Genomic DNA, 25813 nt, shown 5'->3' with positions numbered 1-25813 from the left:
GATGGACAGGTATGTGGCGCTTTCATACATTCATGTTGTAGGTGAACCTTGGTTGTTCCTGGTTTCACCTTCAGGACAGCCCTCAGGCTTCGTGACACAAATTCAACAAGGTGGTTGCAGTATTTCTGATGTTTTGGTCCATGTTGACATGAGAACATCACACAGTTGAAAAAACATAAGGATTTAATAAGGATTTAAGCTGGGACGCCAGTTGTGGCATTACAATGTTACTCATTTGGTACTAAGAGAACTTAAGTGTGCCAAGAAATAAAAATAACAGATATCATTACACCACCATCAGCACCACAATGCCATTGATACAAGACAAGATGGATCTTTGCTGCCGATGTACCACCTGTATGTGGAGCCGAAATAAAGTCTCATCTGACCAGCCAATGTCGTGTGTTGATGTCAGACTTTGAACACTCTGTGTGTATTGTTACTTTAGTTTCCTGTTCTCAGCTGACAGTGGCACCTGCTGTGGGTTTCTGCTGCTGTATTTTGTCTGCTTTAGGGTTCAACATTTTGTGCATGCAGAGACGATGTACCACATAGCTTGTTTATAACGCGTGGTTACTTGAGCTGCTGTGAGCTTTCTGTCAAGTCAGTCTTCTTATTCTCTTCCTGCATCTGATGTCATCAACACATAAAGTGTGGATGAATATTCTCTATAACCACAAAGGTTATAAAGAATGGTGTGAAAATTCCAGTAGACACTCAAACCAACCAGTATGGTACCAACAAAACAAACTCGGTTAAAGCATCTTTCTACTTCTTTACAATGTTTGGGTTTCATCTCAGCAAGATATCTTCCCCGCATCTCTTGATTGGCTGAGATGCTATTTGTGTTAACAAGCAGTTAGAGTTGTATCCAATGAAGGGACCAAATAGAGCAGTCTTTTGCTCAAAATGACATGTATCTTTCTATAAAATGCTGTAAATGACGTTCCCTTTTTGTCAGAAAGTGCAGTTAAATGATCTGAATTTTACATCTTATCAGCATAATAAATGGGTGACCCAATCACTTTTTATAATTTGTAACCTCTTCCGTTTGATAAAATCGGGTCCTGAGACAAAACATCTCACCAGGTCACAGTAATGTTATTGTTACAACTTTGTCAGTCCAGGGAATCTGTGACATTTCTTTTCAGCCACTAGATATTGCTTAGATATCTTACGACAATGCCTGACTTGTGTAAGGCCCTTCATGTCCCTGAAGATTAAAATTAGTGTCAGCTTTGCAGCAGCACCTCTACGATGCATGTTGTGGTGTTTGCTGCATTGCTCCTTCAGACTTACTAAGATTTTCGCATATGTTTTGAGTTGCGTTGGTGGAACTGTACTCAAAAACTGCAGTTCATTACCTCTGTTTTGAAGCCATTTCAAGAAAATCATAGTATAGCAAAACAGTTATTTTTCTTTATTCGCAGATGATGAACATACATTTCTTAGGTTGTCAAAATTGATCATCTTGAAATATTCTCTAAATAGTATCTATTTCTAAGTTAAGTAAAAACCGAGCCAATAAAATAGAATCTTAACTTGGCTCACAACCTTTTTGCTGTACATTAAGCCTATTAAAAAAACAACAAGACAGCAAACAAAGTCAGCCCACGACCGTTATGATGCTCCATATGCATATAAAACATGCAATTAAACTGTTTTTGAGTTCAGATTGATGGCTTGTGGTTTGATTTCTGCAAGACTGACAGCTCACAGTGAGATTCCAGCGTATATAAAGTTGCCCTAATTTGCACGGTTAGAACGCTGATGAGGGGGAATTCTGCAATGTTTCTGTATTAACTTAAGATTGTGTTGAAAACTTGTGGTTTCGACAGTGCAGAATGGCCAGATATCTGCAGCTAGAAAGAGTCCTGTATTATTTGTTGCCACTTTGGCCTACCCTTCATGTTTTTTCTTTACATCAGTTCTGTTTACATTCAGATGACAGATTGAATAGTGTGCCTCCTACCTTCCTCCTTATTATTGAATAGTGCACATTTATTTTTCCAACCTCACTCTAGTTGATTATTTTGCTGCAGACTTCCTAGAAGTTGTAGGGTCTACAAACTCTGACTCGTCTTTTGTGCTGCATGATATTGGGGAAAAATGACATTGACTTTTTTTCTAACTCTACAGTATATCAATATAAATTGATACAGGAATTTCCGATAAATGGCTTAAATAACACCTTAAGTTAAGCAGCATCCCTTTCATCTGGTCAGTTACCTCTTTTTGTGAATGCTATAAATATGGTCTAATATTTCAGAGTTATTCTTATGGTACGGGCAGCATAATATTAGAAAATCTTGTAATGACAATACGTCAATTGCCATATATGTCTGTTTTTTTTATTTCCTCTTTTTTTCTTATGCACTTCCATCACTCTGTGACCGTTAGCATTTGGAGCAATGTCATTTGTGTCCAGTGTGACCATCTGCTGGTGTGAGACTCTGTCCAGTTGGCAAAATATAACATTAGCTTGAACAACAGAAGTTCATAACATTTGAAACATACATTAGCCAACTATTACTTCACTCCAAACTGTCCTTTGCGAAATGGACAGTTTATGATATATCACAAAGTGTGATATATTGACATTACACATTGTGGTGGCGATATAATGTGCAGCCCAAGTTGTTTGAGCTCTCTATGCTGTTTTCTTTAGTGTTGCCTTGTGTTTTGCTTATAATGTTGTAGGAGAAAAACAAATCTTCAGAATTTCTTCATGCTGCATTTGTTGAATATACAAGGATCACCTGAAAAGGTTTAATTCATGTACTGTTAAACCTGTGAGCTGATCGAAACTAAAGCATGAATATTAGCTTAGCAAACATGTAGTTATTTTTTTGTCTTTAAAATGATTGTTTTTAAACCAAAATGCTGTAATTTCAAAAAGGCTAATTTTAAACTTGTGGAAGACTGTTTATTTTCAAAACCTCAACAACATAAGTCAGTGCTAATTCAGCTCAGATGAAGTTTTTCAGAAGTAAAGATGGTGAATGTCTTGACTAGTCCATGAAATACTATTTTGGAAATGTTTCTCACAACTGAACATTTACTATGTTGACATTAAATCGTGATAAGGGTGTTGTGTAATTTATATACACAATCTTGATTGAATCAAGGTATTCAGTTTAATAGTTGAGATGTTCTGTCGTTTGCTTCAGGACAAAGCAGAGCTTTTCTGCAGACAAAACAATTGGTTCTTGAAATGACCCTCAAACTACTAATGTTTGACACGCTGTCATTCATTGGTTATAAAAGTTCTATTTATAAGCTATTGTCTTCTCTTCTCAAATAAAAGCAGTTTTTACTGCTCTGGTAAGACCACAGGTTGTAGCTTCAATTGGCCAAATTGCATACATATGTTGGTGTTTGTACGTATTTATTTGCGCACATTTTTGTGGCAGTTCAAGTTCTAATAAGTGCTGTCTAATGAAGAGCAAATCCCTCAGGGTAGCACTGCTTTGTTGTTCTTTCCATACATACCGACTATCAAGATCTAATACAAACAGACATTCTTGCACCTAAAAACACAGCCTCTCAAGAGAAAACTGACTCCAAGTTCAAACTGCACACAAACTTGTGTGTTGCTGTGTGTAAAAGTAGGGTGTTATTTTGCACATTATGGGAGATAAGAAGGCCTCACGATGGTTTGGTTATTATGTTGTTGACCTAGGGTTTTAAAGATTTTTTTTTCTTAATATGTTGATGTAAAAACTTCTTGTCTTGGGGTTTGATTTGCCCGTGGCTTGAAACTTGTAACATCCTTGTAGAGCAAGTTACTTAACTTTTTGTTGGCTCACTTTCACTCTCAAATGCATGTCAGAGATGGGAGATGTGAGGCACTCAATGTTTGTGCTAATCACAGACATGTCAGTTCCCATGTCCCTAACTGAAGCAACTTCTTTAGTTTGTGTTTTCACAATAGACTACCATTTCCTCTCCCCCAGTAGTTCAGTAATGTTTGGCATTTCCAGCTTTTTAAGAGGGGAAAAAAATTAGAACAGTGTGGCACAAGATCCAACTTGCACCTCCTCAACACTTTCATAATTTCTTTGTGGCTTCCTTCACTGCATGTTCGGAGGTGCATAAACAGCATCTAAAATTATCTCAAGTTCAGACCTGGGAGTCAGATGCGTCCTGTATGATCATATCACACCCAGACAGCACAGTGTACAGGTGTAAACACACTCGCACACATTTAAGGGTGGCCTTTCCAAGACCACCTTCAGAGAGGATCTGGGAAAGTTGCATTGGTTTAGCTGTCTGAATACAGTTTCTACTGTGAGACACTGAAGGACCACCCACTGACCTGCATTGGCTCTCAAACAAATGCATTACCTGGATTGCTTCCTGTTAAAAAAAAAAAAAAAAAAAAAAAACTTATTCTGTAAACACCATCTTTAAAATCAGATACTGCTGCTGGCCTGTTAAAAATCATTATATAGATATCTGAGGCATTTTTGTACATACAATTTTTGAGGGGGATAAAAAGTTGTAAAAAATGCTTAAGTGAAAGACATACTATCATAAGGTTGTGGAAATTAGCTTGTTAAAACCAATGGTGTCTTTGCACAAACACAACAGTTGCTTCTATCATATTGCCTCTGCAAACCTGCGTAATTAAGTTCATTCTATGTTTTTTTGCAAATCTCCACAAAGTATGTCCCTAGGAAAACTCCACATTTTACTGATTGTAACTTGATTGAACAGAACCGTCACAACACATGCTCATGGTGTTGACACCCCACTGTGAGATATAGCTACTTGGTTATTTTCTCATAGCGATTGCAGTGCAAAGATTTGGTGGCTGAAATCTGTGGATCCTTCTTTCATCATTTGTACTTACCAATAGGAAACTCCCAAGTTTTGGCTAAGAAGAAAAACTATTTTTGGCTTCATTTTCATTGGTTGGTTGATAGTAAGTCATAGAGTGTATTTTCACAGTGTATTTGCTATTTGCATAGACTAGTTTTTTTGACTAAGTTTTTTCATATATGTATATACTATATCTCAGTCACTGAAATCTTCATCAGATGTGGGCATCAAAGACAATGAAAGCAAATCCAGCTGCCAGACATATTACTGGCCTGTAGAATGTTCATGTTTGTCATTTGAATTATAATAGTCCAAAAACATTGTAACCATACAGTCCATTGCAAATGCATTGATGCTGAAATGACAATTCAGATTCATTATATTGGACAGCTTTACTGTTGCATTAAAATTGGCAAAATGCTCACTGTTATTTAACAGACATTCTTAATCCTTATATACTAAACTTAGTTAACATTCTCTTTTTTTATTCTCTTGAACAAAGGTATTTTGTAATTACTACTGTAACCACTCTCCCACTAATTAGAACCAATTAGAATCTGTTCAATCTAACGACCTTATTGATTGTCTCATGTTGTGAGTTTTGCCGCAAGTAGTTTGTCTGCTCATCTTTAGCATTCTGCACAAGTCTTCACTTTTCTGTGGTTCGTGTTCAGATTTGTTAGATGTTCATTCAGGCAAACATACTAAGACAGGTAGCAGTGTGTTCCTGCTGAGACAGCAAGAGTGATAAGCTGCACTAAGCATTACCTTAATGATCATAAAACATGTTCATTCTAATATTACATCGACAATATTAGAATGACAATCTCATTGAATGTAATTTCTCTAGTAATGTTGCATGATTTGTTAGAGGTTTCTTTAAGGAAACTTTGAAAGATACTGATTGTGATGATGGCAGCCGGCTTCTCATGAGGGATTCTTTTGATCTAATGTGTATGCAGTGTTTCATTACCACTGCACATGACACGCTAACCATATCATGTTTCAATGCACATAGACTAAGCAGTGATTAGCTACACATAGTGACACTAGGCTAACTCAACTCCTTTAAACCCTTGCCCATGAAAAAGACTGACCTGAGACGATAATATTAAGAAGTACAGTACATTACAGGGTGTTATGGGGTATAAGTGCGTTTTTGTGTTTGTTTAGCGTTTGTTGTATTTTGGTCATGCTATCATAAAATGTGTCACCAAACACACAAGAACAATATGTGCCTTGTCTGTAGTAGGTTACATGTTAGGGGTCATGTTTATCGTAAAGTTGTGCAGAAAGCCTGCTAATTGCTGGAAGTGAGTCCTTTGGGTTTTTCACTGCAGAGAAATCTTAAGGGTTAATACTGTGAGTGTGCTTGCATTGGGATAGGAGCATGAATATGAACTGTGTTCATGTGTCTAAATAATATGTTTCAGTTGGTGACTGAATTTAGTTTGTGGTTTAAAGAAACATTGACCTACTGATCTGGTGATCTGCTTGTGTCTTAGCGAACATTTTGACATGTCTGTATGTTAACGGTCAAACTGAATTTTAATGCCAGGTCTGAAACTCGGCCTGAAAACTGTGCACTAACTGAGTCATGAATGCATGTTATTGTTACTGCTGAAAAGAGGCCATTGCACAGTTACTACAAAATCTTGTATTTATGTCACTCTGGCATTTGGTGTAATGGATGGACTAATTAGTGGTGTAACGTTACACAGAAAAGTCATGCTTTTGTACATACCTCAGTTTTAAAATTCTAGTTCAGTGAGACAAATCTTATCACCTTTAGAAACGAATTTAATATTTTATGGTTTGATTTTTAAGTAATATAATTGCAGTTATATCCAAAGTTACTTTTATTTCATATGCAATTTGTGTAAAGATTCTTTTTATGTGTAGATTAGAAGTGCTCATGTTTATAATGTGGTTTGCATTAGTTGTGCAAAAAGAGTGGTGCACATTTTGAAAGAGCAAAATTCGATGTCTTTTTTTGATTGTTGTGATATAAAGGAGAACAATGATCTCACCACATTACATATTCATTTTTTATTTTTTCTTACATGGAATTGATTTTGACTTTTTGTCCTTGTGGGGTTCTATCTGGAACCGGATGCTGGACACAAAAAGTCTTGATTGTGAAATTGTGGGGTTTTTGTTGTTAATAATACAATCACCAATATATCCAAGCTAACCTCCAGAATGTGAATAAACCTTCATGTCTGTATTTGAGGGGCTTACATCCTCAAATATTTACCTTTAGAGCTTAATGATGACTTTACAAGAAGAGTTTTTTTTCCAAAATATTCCCATGACTTGAAACAATTTTAGTATTTTTCAGATTGACTTTAGAATTTGGGATTGTTTTTTTCTCTAAAAGTACTTTGTGACACTAAGTAGCTGCATCAACTATATTATAAGCTTGAGTAAGCAACACACACTTTTAATTTCTGTATTTCTGTACTAATGTATCATCCAACTACTCTAAGATCTCCATGTGTATGTTATTAGGAAGCAATGAGTATTGGCAAAAGTCCACATGCTGCCAGGTGCTCCAGTGGCATTGGTTCCCTGCCCCCTCTTTAAGCAGGCACCGCCCCACACCTTAGCTGTCTGCAGAGCACAGCAGTAACAAGCCTTTCATCCTTCCATCCCTTCATCTGGCCCTGCCCAGTGATTTATAATTCATCTGGGATCCTGCCTCCCTCCATCCCACTGCACCAGGACAGCATTAACATTCTGCTCTGTCCCAGCTATGCTTCACCCACGTCTGTGTAGTGGGTTTGAAGACTGATTCTTGGGCCGAGCCAGTTGGGTTTTGTATTGAATGTCTATTAGATTAGATGTTTGTGGATGCGTAGTGATGGGGATCGGTGTGCTTGTGAAGCATTTTGTCTGTTTCAGGTCTTAGCTTTTCCTCTATATATTTCCCAGATCAGCCTGCTGCCCCAGCTACTAATTTCTGTAATAACAAACAGAAGTGCAGAGAAATGTTTGGAAGCTTTTACCAATACATGAGTTTTCATGTGACTCTTACTGCTGCTAGGTAAAGAAGAGCCTTTTTAATTCTGAAGTTCAGACAGAAGCATTACATATTTGTTAATGAATACTACTCTTGTAGCTTGCTCCTTTTATTGAGCCAGTTCTAAACTATGATTATGTATCAGATGACCTGTTGCAGTTTCCCTGTTTATGGAACAACATTGCTGGCTTGTTTACTTAGTTGACTTCATCAGCTGTTTTCCTGATCCAGGGCTAAACCTTTCCGAACCAGAGTATCAGAGATCGCTGATGTATCCGTCTTGTCTTTGGGATTAAAGAGGTTTGTAAAGTCTAAACCGATCATTACGGTTTTAGGGCTTTGGTGATATCTGTTATACTGGCACATGTCTGCAGCGATAGACTCTCCTTATCCCATGCTACTGTTTACTTAACTTAGTATTTACTTTCACTGCAGCCCCGTTCTCCAAGTCTCTTGTTTTTACACAAAACTCCATGTCACAGAACAGGATCTCTTTCTTATTATTACTGCCTCCCCATCTGTACTGTAATGTTTTGAAAGAACTGTTTATCTAAAAACTAAAAATGGTCATTAAGATTCAAACCAGACAGAGCAGGAAGTAATACGGCAGCAGTCAAGTGTTTGTCTGCAGAAGAGTAGGTGCAAATGCCAACAGTGAAAAAGAAAGCTAATTCTTATGTATCATCTTTGCTTTTTAAAATATTTCCTATCGTCAAAGTATCTGCAAACACATCATATCTTGCTGAGAAAAATATCTGAAGATGCTAATGTAGCCAGTTTCAGTACAAATACATTTTTCAAAAGTTTTTGTTTTTCCTGCACTGCTGTAGTTTTTGAATGCAATGTTATCTGACTTATTTGTGATGTACAGTGTAGTTTAACACTGGACATTCTTTGTATATTGGCAATTTTTTACTTCTGTCTGATTGTGTTTCTGAGACATAATGATGCTCATCTATGGAAAGGTCATCTCCACCCTCTGTGCCTCTCCTCCCTTGCCTTTCTCTCACACTGTTCATTATCTATCCAGACTCGCTCCCTCTGCTCTGCATTTATTTTTACCTCCTCACGTAATCCTTAATTAATGTAGGATCCAGCCACAGTCCCTCACATTTTACTACCATGCACACACAACAGTTACACAAACACACTCATTCAGTCGGTCCAAATTCAGTCATTTATATTCTCATGTCAGGGCATGATGATGCTCAGAGTAAGACACAGCATAGATGTCAAGATTTGCTCTTCACATCATCTCTGCAAATGAGTTTAACACACAGCCATGATTTCAAGAATGGAATCTGCTGAGTGACCTCTTGCTCACAGCTGTAATAAATGGTCTGTTTAAATAGGTGAATGAAAGAAATCCCTAGAAAATCTACTTATTAATGTCTTTTCACGTATTTCCCACACATTTTTAAAGTCAACTTAAAAGAAATCAGATTTATTGTTTAAACACAGCTGGATACTGTGAGCTATGTGGGAGTGATTAATGGATGCAGCTCGCTCTGTTAGCTAATGATTCCAGCGTTTGTACTTGGACTTTCTGCTCTTCTGAGAATGCTTGGAAAATAAACTTTTGGGGTTTTTTTTGTTGCCACTTGTTTTCTTGGTCTCTCTTCTGCTTGTTGTTCGTATTTGAAGCCCATGTATTCATCCATTGTGTTGCTTAATACTGTATAGCACATTTAAACGTCTACTTCTATTTCTCACATCAGTTTTTTTTTTTTCCTATGCCCTTGAAGTAATACTCATGTTTTTTCTATTGGAAATGCACATTGGCACTTAGGTTGTATAATATCAGAAAATATCAGAGAGATATTATTATTAAGAATAATATCTTAAGATTTAGGACAGGATCAATTTTGATAAATGCATATTTTCCTCACTACTCTCATTCTGATGTATAATCACAATGTTTCCAAATATCTCACTGCTTAACCTGCTGGACGTATGAGACGTGGGTTTCTGCTGAAGTCAATCTTCCTCAAACAGGCTGAATGTTGATATTGCATGAAAAGCACAAATTTCAGAAATGGATCCTGCATCCTTGAAATGCAGGATCCAATTCCATTCCAAACATATCTTAGTTTGATAGAGTATAGTCTATAAAGTGAAAACATCCAGTGAGTAACATACCTGATAATGGAAAAAACCCATTCAAATCACAGTCATTGAAAATTATCCCTCCTTCACTGAACATGAAATGTCCCATGTTGCAGCCCTCATTTTGAACCTTCTCTTAAAATAACTAAGAATTTATTTAGTCAAATAAATTACATAAAAATAAACAACTTTCCTGTTTGTCACCAAGGTCTGAGCTCAGTTATAAAAAATAGTTATAGAGCACTTCTCCTTTTTCCTAGAATAAAATTTACTAAATCTCCTAGCGCTGGCGACCTTAGACATGTTTATATCCCATCTGGTTGAATAGATTTGTTGTGTTGCTCAGTGGTGCATCAACCAGCTAGCAAATCTTGCACACCATGTGTTTTGTAATCTACTGTTTTGTTTCATTGAATGTTAAGCGTTCTCACACAAATTAACTAAACTAACTTGAATGTTAAAATTGAAGGATCACACTGACTAGTTGCTCATCTGTAGTGGTGGTTGGGTCAAAAAGAAAACGGTTTGAAAATCACATAAAGTAGCTCAAATAACCTGTCAGTACAGCCAAGGCATGCAGAACCCCCTGTCTGAATGCAGATGTGCTACAGCAGCAGAAAACCAAATCACTATCCACTCTTGTCAGACAAGAACAGGAAGCTTAGACAATGATTCAAATGTGTTACTGAAAACTAGACAGTAACCAACTGGAAAACCAGAATTAGGGGTAAAAAAAAAAAAAACATCAACATGAAAACATAGATATATCCTCTATTGTGTCAACAGAACAGGCTGGTGTCGGTGTAATGGCGTGAGGAATATTTCCTTGGCCCACTTTAAGCCTCTTGGTACCAACCGAGCATTATTTAAACCCCAGAGCCTACATGGGTGTTGTTGCTGACCTTGCACATTCCTTTTTAACAACAGTATACCCATCTTGTGATCGCTACTTTCTGCAGGATAATGCAACATGTCAAGAAAAGGCCAGATTATCTCAAAGTGGTTTCTTGAACATGATGAGTTTGCTGTGCAATCACCAGATCTCAGTTTGTTGCACCTTAGGTATTATTTTCAACACTTTGTTGAATCTCAGCCAGAAAGAACTAAGGCAGTTGTGAATAGGGTCCGACCAGGTACAAGCAGAGTGTGTAGAAAAGATTGTACTGGAATGTATTTGGGACAGAATGCTCATCCCTAATTGACATAACAGTGATTTTCTCTCAAAAACTAAACTCACTGAACTGCTTGGTGTGTGCAAAGCTCAAGGATAAAGCTAGAAGTCAATAAACATTTAGTTACTGTGTATTGGCATGCAAAAAGTGTTTTTCATGTCAATTGCTGCTTCTAAATCCCTTTGCAGAGTATTTATTCTGTGATTTCAGCCAACCTTTTAGGAGGTGCATTTAGTGGTTGACTTTGTTGTAGTAATCCTTACAATGGGTTTGCACTCACATGAAAGTAAGGGCATGGAACTGGAGCACTGGGTGCATCTAATGATTACAGTTGTTTTGAGGCTTTTTGTCACAGACATCTTAAAACTGCACATCCTCTTGACTCGCCACTGTTCTGAATAGCACCGATATGCATGTTAAGGACCAACTTTCTGCAGGCCCCTTTACAGTGTTGGAGATGTTTGTTAATAGGTCAATAGGCTTGCTCTCTTTCTGTACACAGCTTTCTCGCCTGCTTCTCTGATAGGCCTGCATCTGTCTCATCCTTTAGTTGCTAGGCAACAGGCTTTCTTTGTATGTGCATGTGTGTGTCCTCACACGTTGCTGTGGCAATGTCAGGCTTTTGCCTGTGAGAGAGGAGAGAGAGAGATGTTGAAAATAGAGGGAAAGGCAGATGAGAAAGAAGTACTCAGAAAGGCGAGAGGGAAGAAATGAGAATGAGTCACAGCGCTGATGAAGCCGAGGGATTGGAGAGGAAAGCGCCAAAAAGCACTAGATTGTCTCTGGCCTTTCCTGCAGCCGTGCCTCATATACATATATATATATATATATATATATATATATATATATATATATATATATATATATATATATATATATATACACACACACACACACAGACCTGCCACTATCTTAGTGAGGTCACTGGCAAAGACAACATGATTTACCAGACTGGCAGGCAGGCAGCAAGCCCTGAGCTGTTATTGGATGGAGGAGAGAGGTGTAAGGAAAAGTGGACGTGCTTAGAATAGAAAATCAGAACAAGTGATTGAATTCCTCCCCACATCTCACTCCTCGGTTGCTTTTGGGCTCTCTCCTCTCCAAGAGTCTAACAGATAATAGGACCACTCCCACTCACTCACATGGCAAATATATTTCACATTCAGATTCCCATGTCCCCTATACCTGTATTTATCTGCAGCATATATGGAAGATTATCCATTGTGAATTTGCCAAAATATCTTTTCACTTTCAGGGAATGCAACGTAGTTAGACAAGATTTATTGCATATTTCAACTTTTACATTATACCTACAAAAGTGAAAGGAAAAACGTTTGTTGAAACTAAACCTCGATTTGTAGATCATCATTGCGCTTTAATACAGCTCTCTGTGAAACCACGTAACAGAGTTCATTTTATACTTTCTCATATTTTTTGTACTAATGCATTTCTTGAGTTCATGTTTGTATATTACACTTGTGTGGGGGGGTGTGTGTGTGTGCATTGATGTGTCCGTCTCTTCATCTTTACGCAGGCTTATAATAATGTGAATGGGCCCAGGTCAAGGTCTGAGCAGCGAAGCTGGGCTGTGGTTGCCAGGATACAGCAGCTGAGCCAGGCTGGCTTTATTTGCACGCTAAACAGGAGAGCTAGCGGCTGCTGCTCTCTTTCTATAGACTGTTCCCCTCACAGCATGTCAATAGACTGTAGGGTAAACACAAACTTGGGATTTAATGATAATGTAATATTTTAATGCCATGGTAACCCTAAGACATTATGTATTAAATACAGTAGGGAATAAAAAATGAGCATTTTGCTTCATTTAAAAAAACCAAAAAGCTCAAAAGTCTTGTTTGTTCCTTTACATTATAATTCTCAGCAGGTGCTAGAGAGCGAAAGTCTGACGAGGGGAGTCGAATACGACTTTTGACCTGCATAACATTGTTGTCACCATTTTTACCCAGATATAGCGCCCGGCTGTCAGTGAGCGCTCTGCTGACTCGTATCTGATTGTGCAATATACAGTAGGGTCGGTTGGTACTCGCACAAAAAACACAAGCCGTGCCTGACAGAGAAACATGCCCATCCCTGTTTGCAGCTGTTGTGTTGTTCAGCTGTCAGTGTGGAAAATTTGAGGTGTGTTTTTGTGTGTACAATGAGCGAGTGTTATGAGCTAGGAGTGGCTTCGGGTCGGAGCAAACAAGAGGGTTTCATCTCTGCGCCTTTACCCTCTCTCTTTCTCTGCACTTTGTTTGTGAGCTTTGGTCTTTGTTCTGTCTTTCCTCTTTCCCTTCCTCATTATTAATCAGCTGTGTCTCACAGCTGAAGTTTTTTTTAATTTTTTTTTGGCAATATCATGATTGCTGCTGTTAATATTGGTCCTCAGGTTTTCAACTGGAAGACTATGGCTTTCCCCTTTTTAGTAACACAGAAGCCTGAAACAGCTAAGTTGTAGATTGAAGTGATAACATTTTCTTTGAAAGCCCTGTCAGGAAAGTTTCCTTGTCAAAGTGATGAGAAAAGATATGGGATCATATTTAAGTCAACTTGTTTTTGTCTTATTTAAATTATTATATTGGTACATCTCAAATTTTTTTCTAACATTGTATTGAATGTAATATTTCCTGCCAGTTACCTCAGAAAGTGAAATAATTCTTGAAGGGTGTTGATGGCCGTCTTATTGACATCTGTCAAGTCAGCAGTCTTCTCAGTGATTGTGTGACCATCTGACCCAGAATAAGAGAGACTGTTTAAAAAATGATTTATGTTCAAGAGTTTGGTCCCTTTTTGGAATCTGAAAAGGGATAGAAACGTGACAAAAAAGCAACATAACTGATGCTCTCCAGACCATTTTGTTTTGATAGTTCTGTAGATTTGACCTTTGTTTATGGACTGTGTGCACTTTGTCTCTCGCAAGATCAATATTGAGTGACTATATCTTCTTACGGTGAAGCTAATAGTTTTAGAAATCACAAAAGTAAAGCTCCTGATAAAGTCTAGCAGCCAGTGGCAGCTCGTGTTACTGGACAAACAAAGCAGTAACGAGGTGTTCAACAGGAATTAAAAGATTTTCCCTGTTACTGAGAGAAAAATAGCTAAAGAACTCCGCAGTATTTTCAGAAAAGGACTTCCACGAGCAAAAGAGTACATCCAAGAGGGCTTGGTGATGTGCAAAGCTGCAATGAATGACTAGAAAAATAGCTAAATTTGTCTTAAAGCAGTAGTTGTGGTCAGCTACATCTTTAAGGATCCATTTTATCATTGTGATACACTGTTGTGCACCCTGACATTATTTTAGGCAAATGTCCCTGATTGTTTTTCTCCTTTTTCTCCTTGCATAGATTTGTTTATTGGAAAAATAATATTTCCTGGTTGTCAGATGGATAGTTTCCTTTCGAATGGTTCTTTCAGTAAACTGCTTTAGGTTTTGAACTAACTCCGCGTTGACACCCATGCAGTGAAGTATAATGCCAGCGTCAGTAAGCCTGTGGTGTGTGCCAGTGCATCTGTGAGAGTACACAGAGTATGCTGCAATATGCTGAAGTGTTGGCCTCTGTCTGACCACAGAGGGAGTGGCACTGAGGATAGAGAAGGTGTAGAGAGAAAGGAATACGATGCATAAATGAAAGTAACTGTTTAGTCTTGGACGAGAATAAAAGCAGAACTGGCTGGTCCTGCTCTTCTCTGTAAGAGGTCGTCTTTCTAGCTCACCTTGCTTTACTTCGTCCTGCTGGGTAGCATCACTAATCTGACTGACGCCAAGCATGAAGCCTCTTCATGTTGACAGAATCTAAAAGCTGTAGTTGCAGTAAAAGAAAGATTCATAAACTTTTATTGTCTCATTCAATATGTGAAGTTGCTTTTTACCATTGAAATGTCTTGTCTAAACTGTTTCATTTTCCATTGTACACTGGTCACTAATTTATTTGTATCCATAATTTTAAGTTATTTTGTTATCTCTATAAACTCAACCTTTTTTTTCTTCATGGAAACGGATTGTTTAACAAGCTGAATGTCATTACATAAATTGTGCACATTACCAGCATTAGGATTAAAGCTAATGGCGTGACACAAATTTTTAAAAATAGTTTTTTTTTTCTGTTTTAGTGTTGGTGGAAACAGCTGTTCAAAGTGTTTTGGTGTCTACTCTTGTCCTACTCTTTTCTCACTGGGAGACAAGAAAACGTGGCAGGCACATTTATAACTTGTGTTCTTTTTATGTCTGTCTTGTTAAAGTTGAAGAGCTAAAAATAAATCCAACTTGACAAATTACAAACAAACTACCTTTTTCTTTGGGCAGGGGTCTCTCAAATGTCCGCCTCACTGTGCACAGAATTATACAAGTGAAGGAAATAAGCTTCTGCGCATACAGTATACACAAAGACACACGGTGTCAGCAGATATTTTGTAAGTCTTGACTGGGATAGAATTACAAAGGAAATGATGCCTGTGGTTGTGAACAGGGTTTGTCTCCGTGTGTGTCTTTGTGCGACCGCCGACTTGCAAGCATCATTTTCTTGTGTTTCGCAAATCAGCGAAATGCTCCGCTGCTAGAACCATCAATCATAGTAGTCCCAAAATAGTGCGCGTTATTGTTCTAGAAGCCCAGCTGACCTAGTTTGAGGTGTGCGTCTGTGTTGCTGCAAGGTTTGTTTATTTCTCAGAGCAGACGACCTTCCTGCCACTTTGTTTGCTGTGGTGAGATGTGGGAGTTTAGAGGACATGAAGTTGATTGCCTACCAGTAACACAGTGGGAGTAACAATGAAGCCCAGAAGAGAGGAAGGGGGCCCGGGGTTTGCTGCGACTCTCTTTCATACAACAGTAAATGGGGCAAATCTGTCGTCCACTTTAGCCAAGCTGATCTGGTTGGCTTGCTGACTCCCTTGAAGTGACTGATTTGACTGGAAGGATATAAATAGCGTTCCTTCAATAGGATAAAGCAGAGTGGAGGGAACGGGTTGGGGGAAGGGCGGGATGTGGAAGTGGCGCCAGGGATGATAGTGCTGGTGTCTCAGTAGAGGAAAAATAATGCTGCCATGGTCTCATCTGTTCACTCACTCAGTCACAGAGACGATCATACTTTGACGCAGAGAAGAAAATGTTTTATTGAAAGAAGAATTTAGAGAGCTACTGTATGCAGGAAGGAGGTAGATAGAAATGCACATTTTCTTGTGTTGCACTACCACTCCCCACAAAAGATGCTGCTGAAAACAAAGCAATATTAACTGCTTGGAAACTGCTCACATTAACCTAAGCAGGTAGAATTATTGGTGATGTTTATGTGGTGGCCCAACTTTTTCAGTGAAAATGGTAGGTATGTTGTAAATTGGTACATACTAGAGCCCACAATTACAAAGATTGGCTTGCTGTAGCTGTAAGTGGCTGTTTGGGTTTTTGTTTAGACATGCCTGTCATGTTTCTGAAGACATTCCTTGGCTGTCTTGATTTTGCTTTGGATTCCAAAACATGGGGTTACACTACATGTTGCATGGCCTCCCCAGTTGTCATTAGAACATTCAGTTTATTTATCCTTGAATTATTTTTATTTTTCATGTGTTTGTGCCACCTTAAAATTTGGCAGACTGAGTTAGATTTAATTCTGTAGGTTCCTAAAAAGACATTTTTTGTACATCAGATATCTCCATTTTAAGCCCTTGTCTTCAGTGTCCAGATTTTCTATGATAAATCTTTGATTACATTTAGTTTTCTATATTTATTCATTGCCTTTACCACTGATTCTTTTTCTTTTTATATATATAAATTCTAGTGGGGTGTTTTGTTTTTTTGCTTTTTGTTTTGAGAAATGCACTGCCTGCTGAGCAATTCAGGCTTTATAAACTGGTAAAATTAAAATATTAAAATTTTTCAGTAAACCTGCTAGTTCTTCTCATGAGACTGTTTTGTGTATTTTGTTTAAGGCTTTATATTCAAAATGTTCTTGATATATTATCGACTATCAGTTCAGTATGTTTCATCATAGCTAACTTTGCATTTTAGATGGTTTGGCTTTGAAATAAGGGTTTTAATATTTGACCTAAATGTGTTGCCAGTGCCCATTACGGGTTAAAAAAAAAAATCATTGAGGGGGCAAAACTGGGTAGACTAGATATAAAAGCAATGGAGAATAATGCCAGATCTAACAAAAACCAACTTGAGGATATATTATGTTTAACGAATTGACTTATAAAAAGTCAGACTTTAGTTTTAAATGAATCCAAACGATTATCAATAAATAACTCTTTATTTTGTCATTCTTTTGACTTGAAAGTCTAAATCATGTCCTACCACTCAAATTTAACTTCCTGAATTGTACAGAAACTCTGGAGAACTTATGTGGGTTTTCCCAGCTTCGTGTTGATGACTACATTGTGTGAACGAGTTAATAGTCATGTCGCACCCAGGTGCTAACTTCCTTTTACAATTTCTTTCTGTTTCTCTCTGTTTCACAGACTGTCGATGACGATGCAATGGCAGCGTGAATGAAGCTTGGCGTGGGGAGATCTGAACGATGCCCAAAGGTGGGGGTTCTAAAACCCCCCAGCTGGACCACTTCCCACTTAACACCGACATGGTGGAAAAGCAGGGTGGGAAAAAGGTATGGAAAACCCTTTATAGTGTTATGATTTGGAGCTGTCCCCAGATGTAAGCGAAAAATTTTTTTGGTCAGCAAAAGTCTTAAATAAAATATTTGTTCTTATAAACCCCGTCTTGAATAACACTTGACTACACAGAAACTTTTGGCAAATATCAGAAAATAACCTGGGAATTACCCTGAATTACATCCAGTGATTACATGATTATAGTTCCATTACAGTTTCACTACACTGTCTGCGTTCTTTCCTTGTTTTGTCTTCCCTTGCACATTTTTCATCTAAGTGCCATATAGACGGCCACTTCACCAGATTTATTCCACTTGAGATGGTGTCAGGTCACCAAATGCATCCAGGGTTCAGCGTCTAACCAGCAAAGGGATGGGATGGCTGTTGACTCTCACTGACCAAATTAAAATTAACTTGCAGTGTTTTCATTACGTCCCAGTTTATCGGAATGAAAATTAGTATTTTGTAAGACTGTTTTCTAACTACGGAGTTGGGATGTTTCTCTGGCTACTGCTGCTTTTCAAATCTTATGCATTCATGAGTGCAATTTGGTGTTGGATGTGCCAATCAGGATGTTTTTGAGACAGTATACTTCACTTAAAAAGTCTGCCTGGGATATTACAGAAACAGACAAAAAGCACTGAGACAGCCTAATCCAAAAATAACTATAGCTTGTTGTCCATGAAAGTAGAAGCTTGCCACATGAGAATAAAATGGTGCAATCTTGTAGAATTGGTCACTATAAAAGATTGTACCAAATAGTGAGGTTATTTCAGTCGTTGTTACACTTAACCATACAAAGTTAATGTTTTAAAACATTTAATTTGCAGGTAATTATTAGAAAGCTCTGTAAAAGCATATGTTATCAGCATTTGTATAATATAGTGAAAATAAAACAGTAAAGCTTAAAATATAATCTCTATCTGCATGTCCAGTTGGACTGTCTCTGTTTACTTATGCACGTAAAGTTGATCTCATCAGTTATATCTGTATTTTTCTTCATCATCCAAGTTAATATGTCAATGGATGATTTAATAAATGCTTTCAAAATCATACGTAACGTATAGCACCTACAATCTTTTATGTTTGTCTGTTGCTCAATTCTCAATGTTACCACATCCTTATTAACACAGTTATGTAACGTCTTTTTCATGCTTGAATTTTTTAACATGAGTAACTCATAGAAAACAATGTATTCCAGGCAGATTTCACAAGTACACTTTGAGCTCTACCATATCAGACACCTTCACTGTTTAATGTGAACTAGAATGGGGACGGTGTCCCCATTAATTGTACGTGGGTAGAGCTTTACCGTGCAGATCGACAAAATGTTTTGCACAGCGCGATGATGGTCATGGTTTCCATCAACAGTTAACCTGCCGACACTGACTGGCAAAGAGAGGCATTGCTTATGCAGGCGTAGATTTACAGCCCTCTGCAAAGGATTGCATCAGACTCTGCCACAAAGAGTGAGGGAGGGAGGGAAAGGGAGAGAGAGGGAAGGAGGGGAAAGGTGCAAGGGGGTGGGAAAAAATTGTGAGATTAAAAGAGCAGTCACTGTTAAGAGACCACCAAATAGGCTATAATCTAACAAAAAAAAAGATCAAAAGAAAGACCTCTTGTCAAAGCGTTAACATTTAATTTAACAAAAATATATTTTCACTTAGTGCTTTCCCCTCCCTCTGTCTGCTTTAGAGAAGTATTTACACATTCTGTTGCTGTCCTCTTAGCTCACATGTAGCTTTTGCTCAGTTATCTCCGTCATGCTTTTGCTTATTTTATGTGTGCTGGTGCAGAAGCCTTTGTATAGCTGAGTGTAGACTGAGAGATTAGTTCACTGTAGCAGACAGTGTTTGTCTCTACTGTACCATGACGTCATGGTCTTATGACTGGGGCAGGGCAGGACAGTGGGAGGGGCTTGAAGAGTTGACACATAATAGAAAATCCAGCCTTGGGATGAATGAGAAGAGAAGCTAGGACAGCTAATTAAGCTGAGTTGAGTGTGTACGTGTGTCTTCGTCATGATCCTAAACCTCTTGGACAAAAATATCTTTACCATGTAGCAAAATATCTACAGATATTTATAAGCTTTGTAACTATTTCTCTCATGTCTCCAAAACAGCAAAGATTTAATTTGGATTTCTTCTAGTCAATGTCTTAAAGTTAATTTCCTGTAGTTGATTTCCTTAAATGTGTGATTAATTAAGCACATTTATTTTATGAAATATTGTGTGTGTGTATATATATATATATATATATACCAGGCGTATCATAATTTTTCAGTAATGATGATGATGATAAGATATTTTCCAGAAAACTAGCAGATCCGTTACATTTTCTAACATTATCATACTTGTTTTCAAGTTGCTCTTACAGGTTCTGTTTTCCACAAACTTGGCAGCGAAGGGTGCATTTAAAGTGTCTCTGATGAAAGGTTATTTAAACTTACTAGGACACGGCCTGGAAAGTGCTAATTGCTTCTGCACATTTGTCCATTTCCTTTTAAAACAAAAGCTGGAGAGGCTACACCCCTCTCAAATAGTTGAGTACGGTATGTTCTGATGGGTCAGCTTAGGAACTGCAATATTTGTATTAGAAATTAATCAAAAGATACATTTCAGTAGGTGCAGTAATTCTATGGCTCTCATGTTGAGCTGTTCGATATCAGCAAAAGGTGTAAACGTGACCCTATTGCTAAATATTGTGATGGTGATACAGATTACAAGTAAACCACATTGTCTTGACTCTAACTTTCATCATTACAATTTCCCCACTTTTTTCTGCACTTTACCATCTCATTAAATATATACAGTGTTTCAAATGCAATTTGAAACACTATGTACCCATCCATTGCATTTGGATGGGTTCAAATGCAATTGGAAACCATCCAACTGGGCAAAATACACTTACATGCCATATGTCAATGAATGTCACCTGAAATATGATATTCAAAAAATAATCAAAAATTTGATCCAAATAGTCATTTATGATTGTGATGTTTCAAACAGTAACACTGATGATAGTTGCACTGTTGATAGCAATTGGAAAATAAAATAGAAAAATAGAATTGTTTTGATCAAATTACTAGAAAAAAAAAACAAAATAAAATGAATGCACAGCTGAATGTTATACAAAACTAAAATACTACCTTTGATAGTAGTTTTGTAACCAGTCAGCAACAGTTCTGAGGTTTAAAAAATATTTTAAGAAAGATAAAGATTTCTTATAAAGCAATCGTGTTAACAGATTTTAAATAACAAGTGAAATAGCACTCATTAAGGTTGTGCAATAATTGACGTATGCAACAGAAAGCAGCCTTAACACCTTTCTGTCTTAGACGGAAAAAATAAAACATCCTCAATAAGTTGCGACTGTTTCTCTTTGGTAACTCTAAAACCAAACAAAGCAGAAGGTGTTCAGCAGGCTTACAAATGTGCTTTCACATATCTAGATGGAGTTGTAGAATCGGCTCAGTGACAACGGTGAGTGTTGTGCTACATGTGTTCTCTTCCTCTTTATTCAGAGAAACTGATTCAACATTGTGGCTAACTTCGTGTCACCAGCAGCAGATCAGACCCCAACTTTGTCCTGCCTTTTTTTTTTTTTGCACATGATTTTGATGCAAACAGTGGTTCAGCCGGCCTGACGTGTCTCCTTGCAGGATTAGGAGTTATCTAACACATAGCTGCAAGTTATTGCTAAGAGAAAATATGACAACGTTTGAGTTTGCAGGAAAATGAGTAGCTGAAAAGTGGGGTTTAATTTGGTTTATTTGTGCTTGTTTAGTACATCCTCTTTCACTTCACCAGGAAGCAGCCTAGTGACACGCATTGTTTTAAATACAAGCTTTAAAACATTTCATAATTGTCAAGTTTTAATTCGCTGTTGTACTTTGCATTGTGCCATACGTAGGAAAAGATGGTTAACCACAAATTTTCTAATCCTCCTGGTTTTTGATCCAAACTATTAAAACACAGCAACACAGGTTGGAAGCACATGAAGGTATCTACATCTGTTGATGGCTGATAAGTTTGGTGCCGTGATTGTTTCCAGCAGCCTTAGGCCACAGAACCGAGCAGGCGTCAGCTTGGCCTCTTATCCCCATGTTTTTTTTTTCTTTCTTTTTTTCTTTTTTGTGACTGTGGGGAGGTAATCTAGGAAAGAACTTCATGGAAAAATGGTTTGAAAACCCCACGGAGGTTGGAAAAGTTAGGGCAGAAAAAGGCACTGAAAATTAAGTAGACTGCAGGAACCACAGATTGCTGTGGTCTATTTTAAGTTTTACTCTTAACAGATATGCAGGAGTTGAAATCGCCTTCCCTTTGCTTCTTCTCTGCATATGTTCTCTGTGCTGTCTAAAGTAGTCTTAGTAATTTATTTTGTCTCTTTTGCAGGATAAAGTGTTGACAAATAAAACTCCCAAATTGGATCGCAGTGATGGGGTCAAAGAGATGAAAGAAAAGGCCCCTAAAAGGAAGCTACCCTTCACTGCCGGAGCAAATGGAGACCAGAAAGATTCTGACTCAGGTAGGAGAATGTTGCACTGTGTCTGAGCATCTGATCTGCATTTTCATGTTGACTTTCAAGCGCAAGTCAGAGAGGCAGGGACTTGCATTGCATCACTTCCTCTAAGGTTGATGGGAAGTTGTTGTGCTTTCACAAAGGAGGTTGGGCTTTGTGGAGGTAAAGTTCTTGTAGCTTTAAGGTAGCTGTCTGTCTGGGAGAACTGAGGAGTTTTACCTGCTTTCTGAAAGGAGGGGGAAAAACACTGTGACAATGATCCAGTTAACATTGAAATGGTAACATTTACAGACCTGCCCAGGTCTGGTTTCCTGATTATTTTTGATTAGGGAACAACGCATTACAACTCGTTCTTGTTTGACTTTGGGTCTAAATGGCCCAGGATTTAGTTTGTTGATTCTACGGCTAAACAGAGGCTTAGATTACAGTTTTCGTATTCAACACTGGCTGAGTTGCTACATTGCTTTATTCTGAGTGACCACTCTGAGCTCTGTGCTGCAGATAGGGAAAGAAAATAAAGTACTGCAACACAAGACTGTTATGGTTTAGGGTTGTGTTTGATAAGACTGAAAATGTATTTTTAGTACATATGTGGGGTTGCATTTGGGTACTGTGTGCTTCAGAGGACTTATGGAGCCCTAGAATATTTTTATTGAGTGTGTTTTATTGAATATGTGTCATTATTGCTCCTTTGATTGCTACTCTTATACATGTGCAGTCATTTTAAGAATGCCTTTTTAAAATTCTGATATTGATGTGGGAAGAATGTTTTTTTTTTTTATCTCTTTCAACAGACGTTGCATATAATTATTGTTGCTTTATCATCTGGTTTAATATTATTTGCCAACCAGTTTTACCCAGAAAGAGGTCAACCTCCCCACCCATCCCCAAAATGAGGGGAGGTGTGAACCCTCAGCTAAAGAACAATAGCTCCACAAACTTGTTAGTATGTTAACGAGTAGAAGTGTGCCGATCGATCGGCCACCGATCATAATCGGCCAATTTCCATGAAAAAGTGTATGATCGGTGATTGCCGATCATGGTCTCTTGTTGCCGATCACACAAACCAATAACCTCTATCTCACTTCGCAGTCTGTAAGACCAGGATCTGCTCTTGCTGTTGAACCACTCTCGCTGTTGGACCGCCGCTACACAATACTGGTAGTAATATTTCACAGACGTAGTGCCATTTCTGCTTCACCCAGCAGTGAACTCTCACACCGAACATCTGCTTAAAGCTACAGCATTTAACTTAAACAAAAGAAGATTTTACATATGTATTAAAACTTTTGCTGTCCTAGCATAAGACAGATAATCTCTGAAAAAAAAAAAAAACAATCTCCTCTGCCTCCTCCGTGTCCTGCAGAATTACTCAACTCAGTCAAAAACAGCCAATCAGAACCAGCAGTAATCAGCTAGACAAGCTCTCAGGAAGTTTTGATTCAGTAACTCAGGATTGTTTATTTTGATGCAACCAGCATTTGACTTCGAATTAATGTTTTTTGTTTTGTTTTTTCTTGACATTATTTGATGCATGCAGTGTTGTGAGATTTATTTGACTCATGTATAATTTAGGGTGCAGAGAACCTTACTGTTAAATATTATTTTACTGATTGCAGGTTTTTCAGTTGTCCTTTTGACTGAATAGTTGCTGTATTGTGCCTGCAATTCTTTTGCATATTTTATGTCTAAATTAGGTGAATTTATTACCAGATCATTTTTTAATTTTGTCAGATCACATAGTAGCATTTATACCTAAAGCGAAAAATTATCAGCCAATGCATGTAATCGGTCAATGATCACAATGATTACATGCCGTAATCGGCCGATCAATGATCAGTGATCAGCAGTGATCGGCTTTCATGGGTGATCGGTATCGGAATCGGCAGCAAAAAAACCTGATCGGATCCCTACTAACGAGTTGATGTTATTGGGCTTTTGAGACTTTCTCACCCCAGTTCCATCTCTGTATTTGTCTCCAGAGTCAGAATCAAGGCACACCCAAACTAACACTTTTTTTTTTTTTGCAACTTGGAAAACTACTTGAATTTGCTAACATTCATGCTTAACTATCAGGAAAACTATTTATTATTCAACATTTTATGCATTTAAACACAAGAACAAAACAGATTGTGGTGGTGTTCGTCATAATGTATTTAATACATAGTTGCAATAGTTATTCTACCAGTTATTGTTTAGTTTTAGGCTTTGAAAAACATTTTTACATTTTTAGGTCAGGATTGGCTCCAACACAGATCCGTGCTTCAGTTTATTTAACCCAACTTAGTTCAAATCTGACTTACCAGTGGTGTACAGCATTACTCTACTTCTATGTAGTAAATTGTCAGTTGAACTACAGTACCCAAATTTCTTCTTTATTCACTTTCTCGTCAATTTAGGCTATAAAATTTAAAATTAATATTCATTATATAACATAAAATTTGGCAATTGGATGGATTTGACCATGAACAATAGGTTGAGCATTTTAATAGTGGTTTGGAACAATTTTTATTGTTTTGATTTGATTTATGTATTTTTTATTTTATTGTTTTTCTTTTGCCTATGAGTTACACTCTTAATTATGTTTTGGATTGAAGCCAAAAGAAACATTATTTGTTATTGTTTCATGCAAAAAATTACTAATGATATTATTAATGACGAGCACAAACGTATTCCATCTGCAAGCAAAGCCTACATTTTTTTTTCACGGTGACTCCAAGTGCAATTTATTTATTAAAACTTAAAACAGAAAAGCAGTATCATTCAGAAAATACATTTATTGAAATTATAACCGCAATGGAGGGGGGTGACAAGCAAAGGCTGGTTTTTCCTCAGTTTAATTGTGCTTATGGCCATTCCACTATCTGTTTCACAGATTCCAGTATGAAAATACAAATATAAAAGTAAACAAAAACTTAAAATAAAACTATTAAGTGAACGTATGTTCTTTTGTAAAATTACAGTTATAACTCTACAGGTAATACATGAGAGAAGCACAGTAAAACTATATGTAAATAGCATAAGCAGAAGAAAGGATAAGGAGCTATTTATTTTGGATAAAGCTTAGAAATGCTCTGACAAGAAAAACAACCATGTTTGTCGTTATTTGGATTTAGCAGTGTGCTCAGATGGTTATTTTTAGTGGTGAGTTCAGAAGGTGTGATTATGGCTGATATGTATATTTTCCAGCAATTTAGGACTTCATTTGGAATTCTTTTTTCTTTCCGAGATAAATACATCCAATGTGCGCTGTGTCGTTTTTGTTTTTACCTATATTTCCGCTGGTGAAAAGCTTATTCAGAGCTTGCTGATGGAGTTGCAATACCTGGTGATTGCATAGCGTAATCAGCCGGATGGTAAACCCTCATGCAAGTTTGTCATGTTTGCTGAAACTGTGCAAGTACAAAACTGCCTTGGTTACATGTTGTGGTTTATCTTTTTATTAAAGTCAAAGTAATCCCAAATGGGATACTTTGTATTTTTGGGGAACTAATTCCTACATATATTGCTATAGAGTTGCATTTGAGCCTCAGACGTGTAGCACTCAGGCAGTATTAGCAGCGTTCTC

The 25813-nt window shown here is 37.5% G+C and overlaps 1 protein-coding gene across 2 annotated transcripts in view; it reads left to right on the top strand.

The window, feature by feature from the left end:
- The window catches only part of ankrd11 (ankyrin repeat domain 11), a 118372-nt gene that overhangs the window by 68497 nt on the left and 24062 nt on the right, over positions 1 to 25813 (top strand). For both annotated transcript variants that reach the window (XM_028014710.1, XM_028014709.1), the window contains exons 3-4: positions 17575 to 17720; positions 22119 to 22251. In XM_028014710.1, coding sequence (XP_027870511.1) covers positions 17634 to 17720; positions 22119 to 22251 — 220 coding nt within the window. In that variant the 5' untranslated portion in view covers positions 17575 to 17633. The remainder of the gene's footprint in view (positions 1 to 17574; positions 17721 to 22118; positions 22252 to 25813) is intronic.

Source organism: Xiphophorus couchianus, chromosome 4 (genome assembly GCF_001444195.1).
Source record: "Xiphophorus couchianus chromosome 4, X_couchianus-1.0, whole genome shotgun sequence".
Classification (NCBI taxonomy): domain Eukaryota; kingdom Metazoa; phylum Chordata; class Actinopteri; order Cyprinodontiformes; family Poeciliidae; genus Xiphophorus; species Xiphophorus couchianus.
The sequence above is the reverse complement of the archived record's forward strand: the minus strand, read 5'-3'. Positions and strand labels throughout refer to the sequence as shown.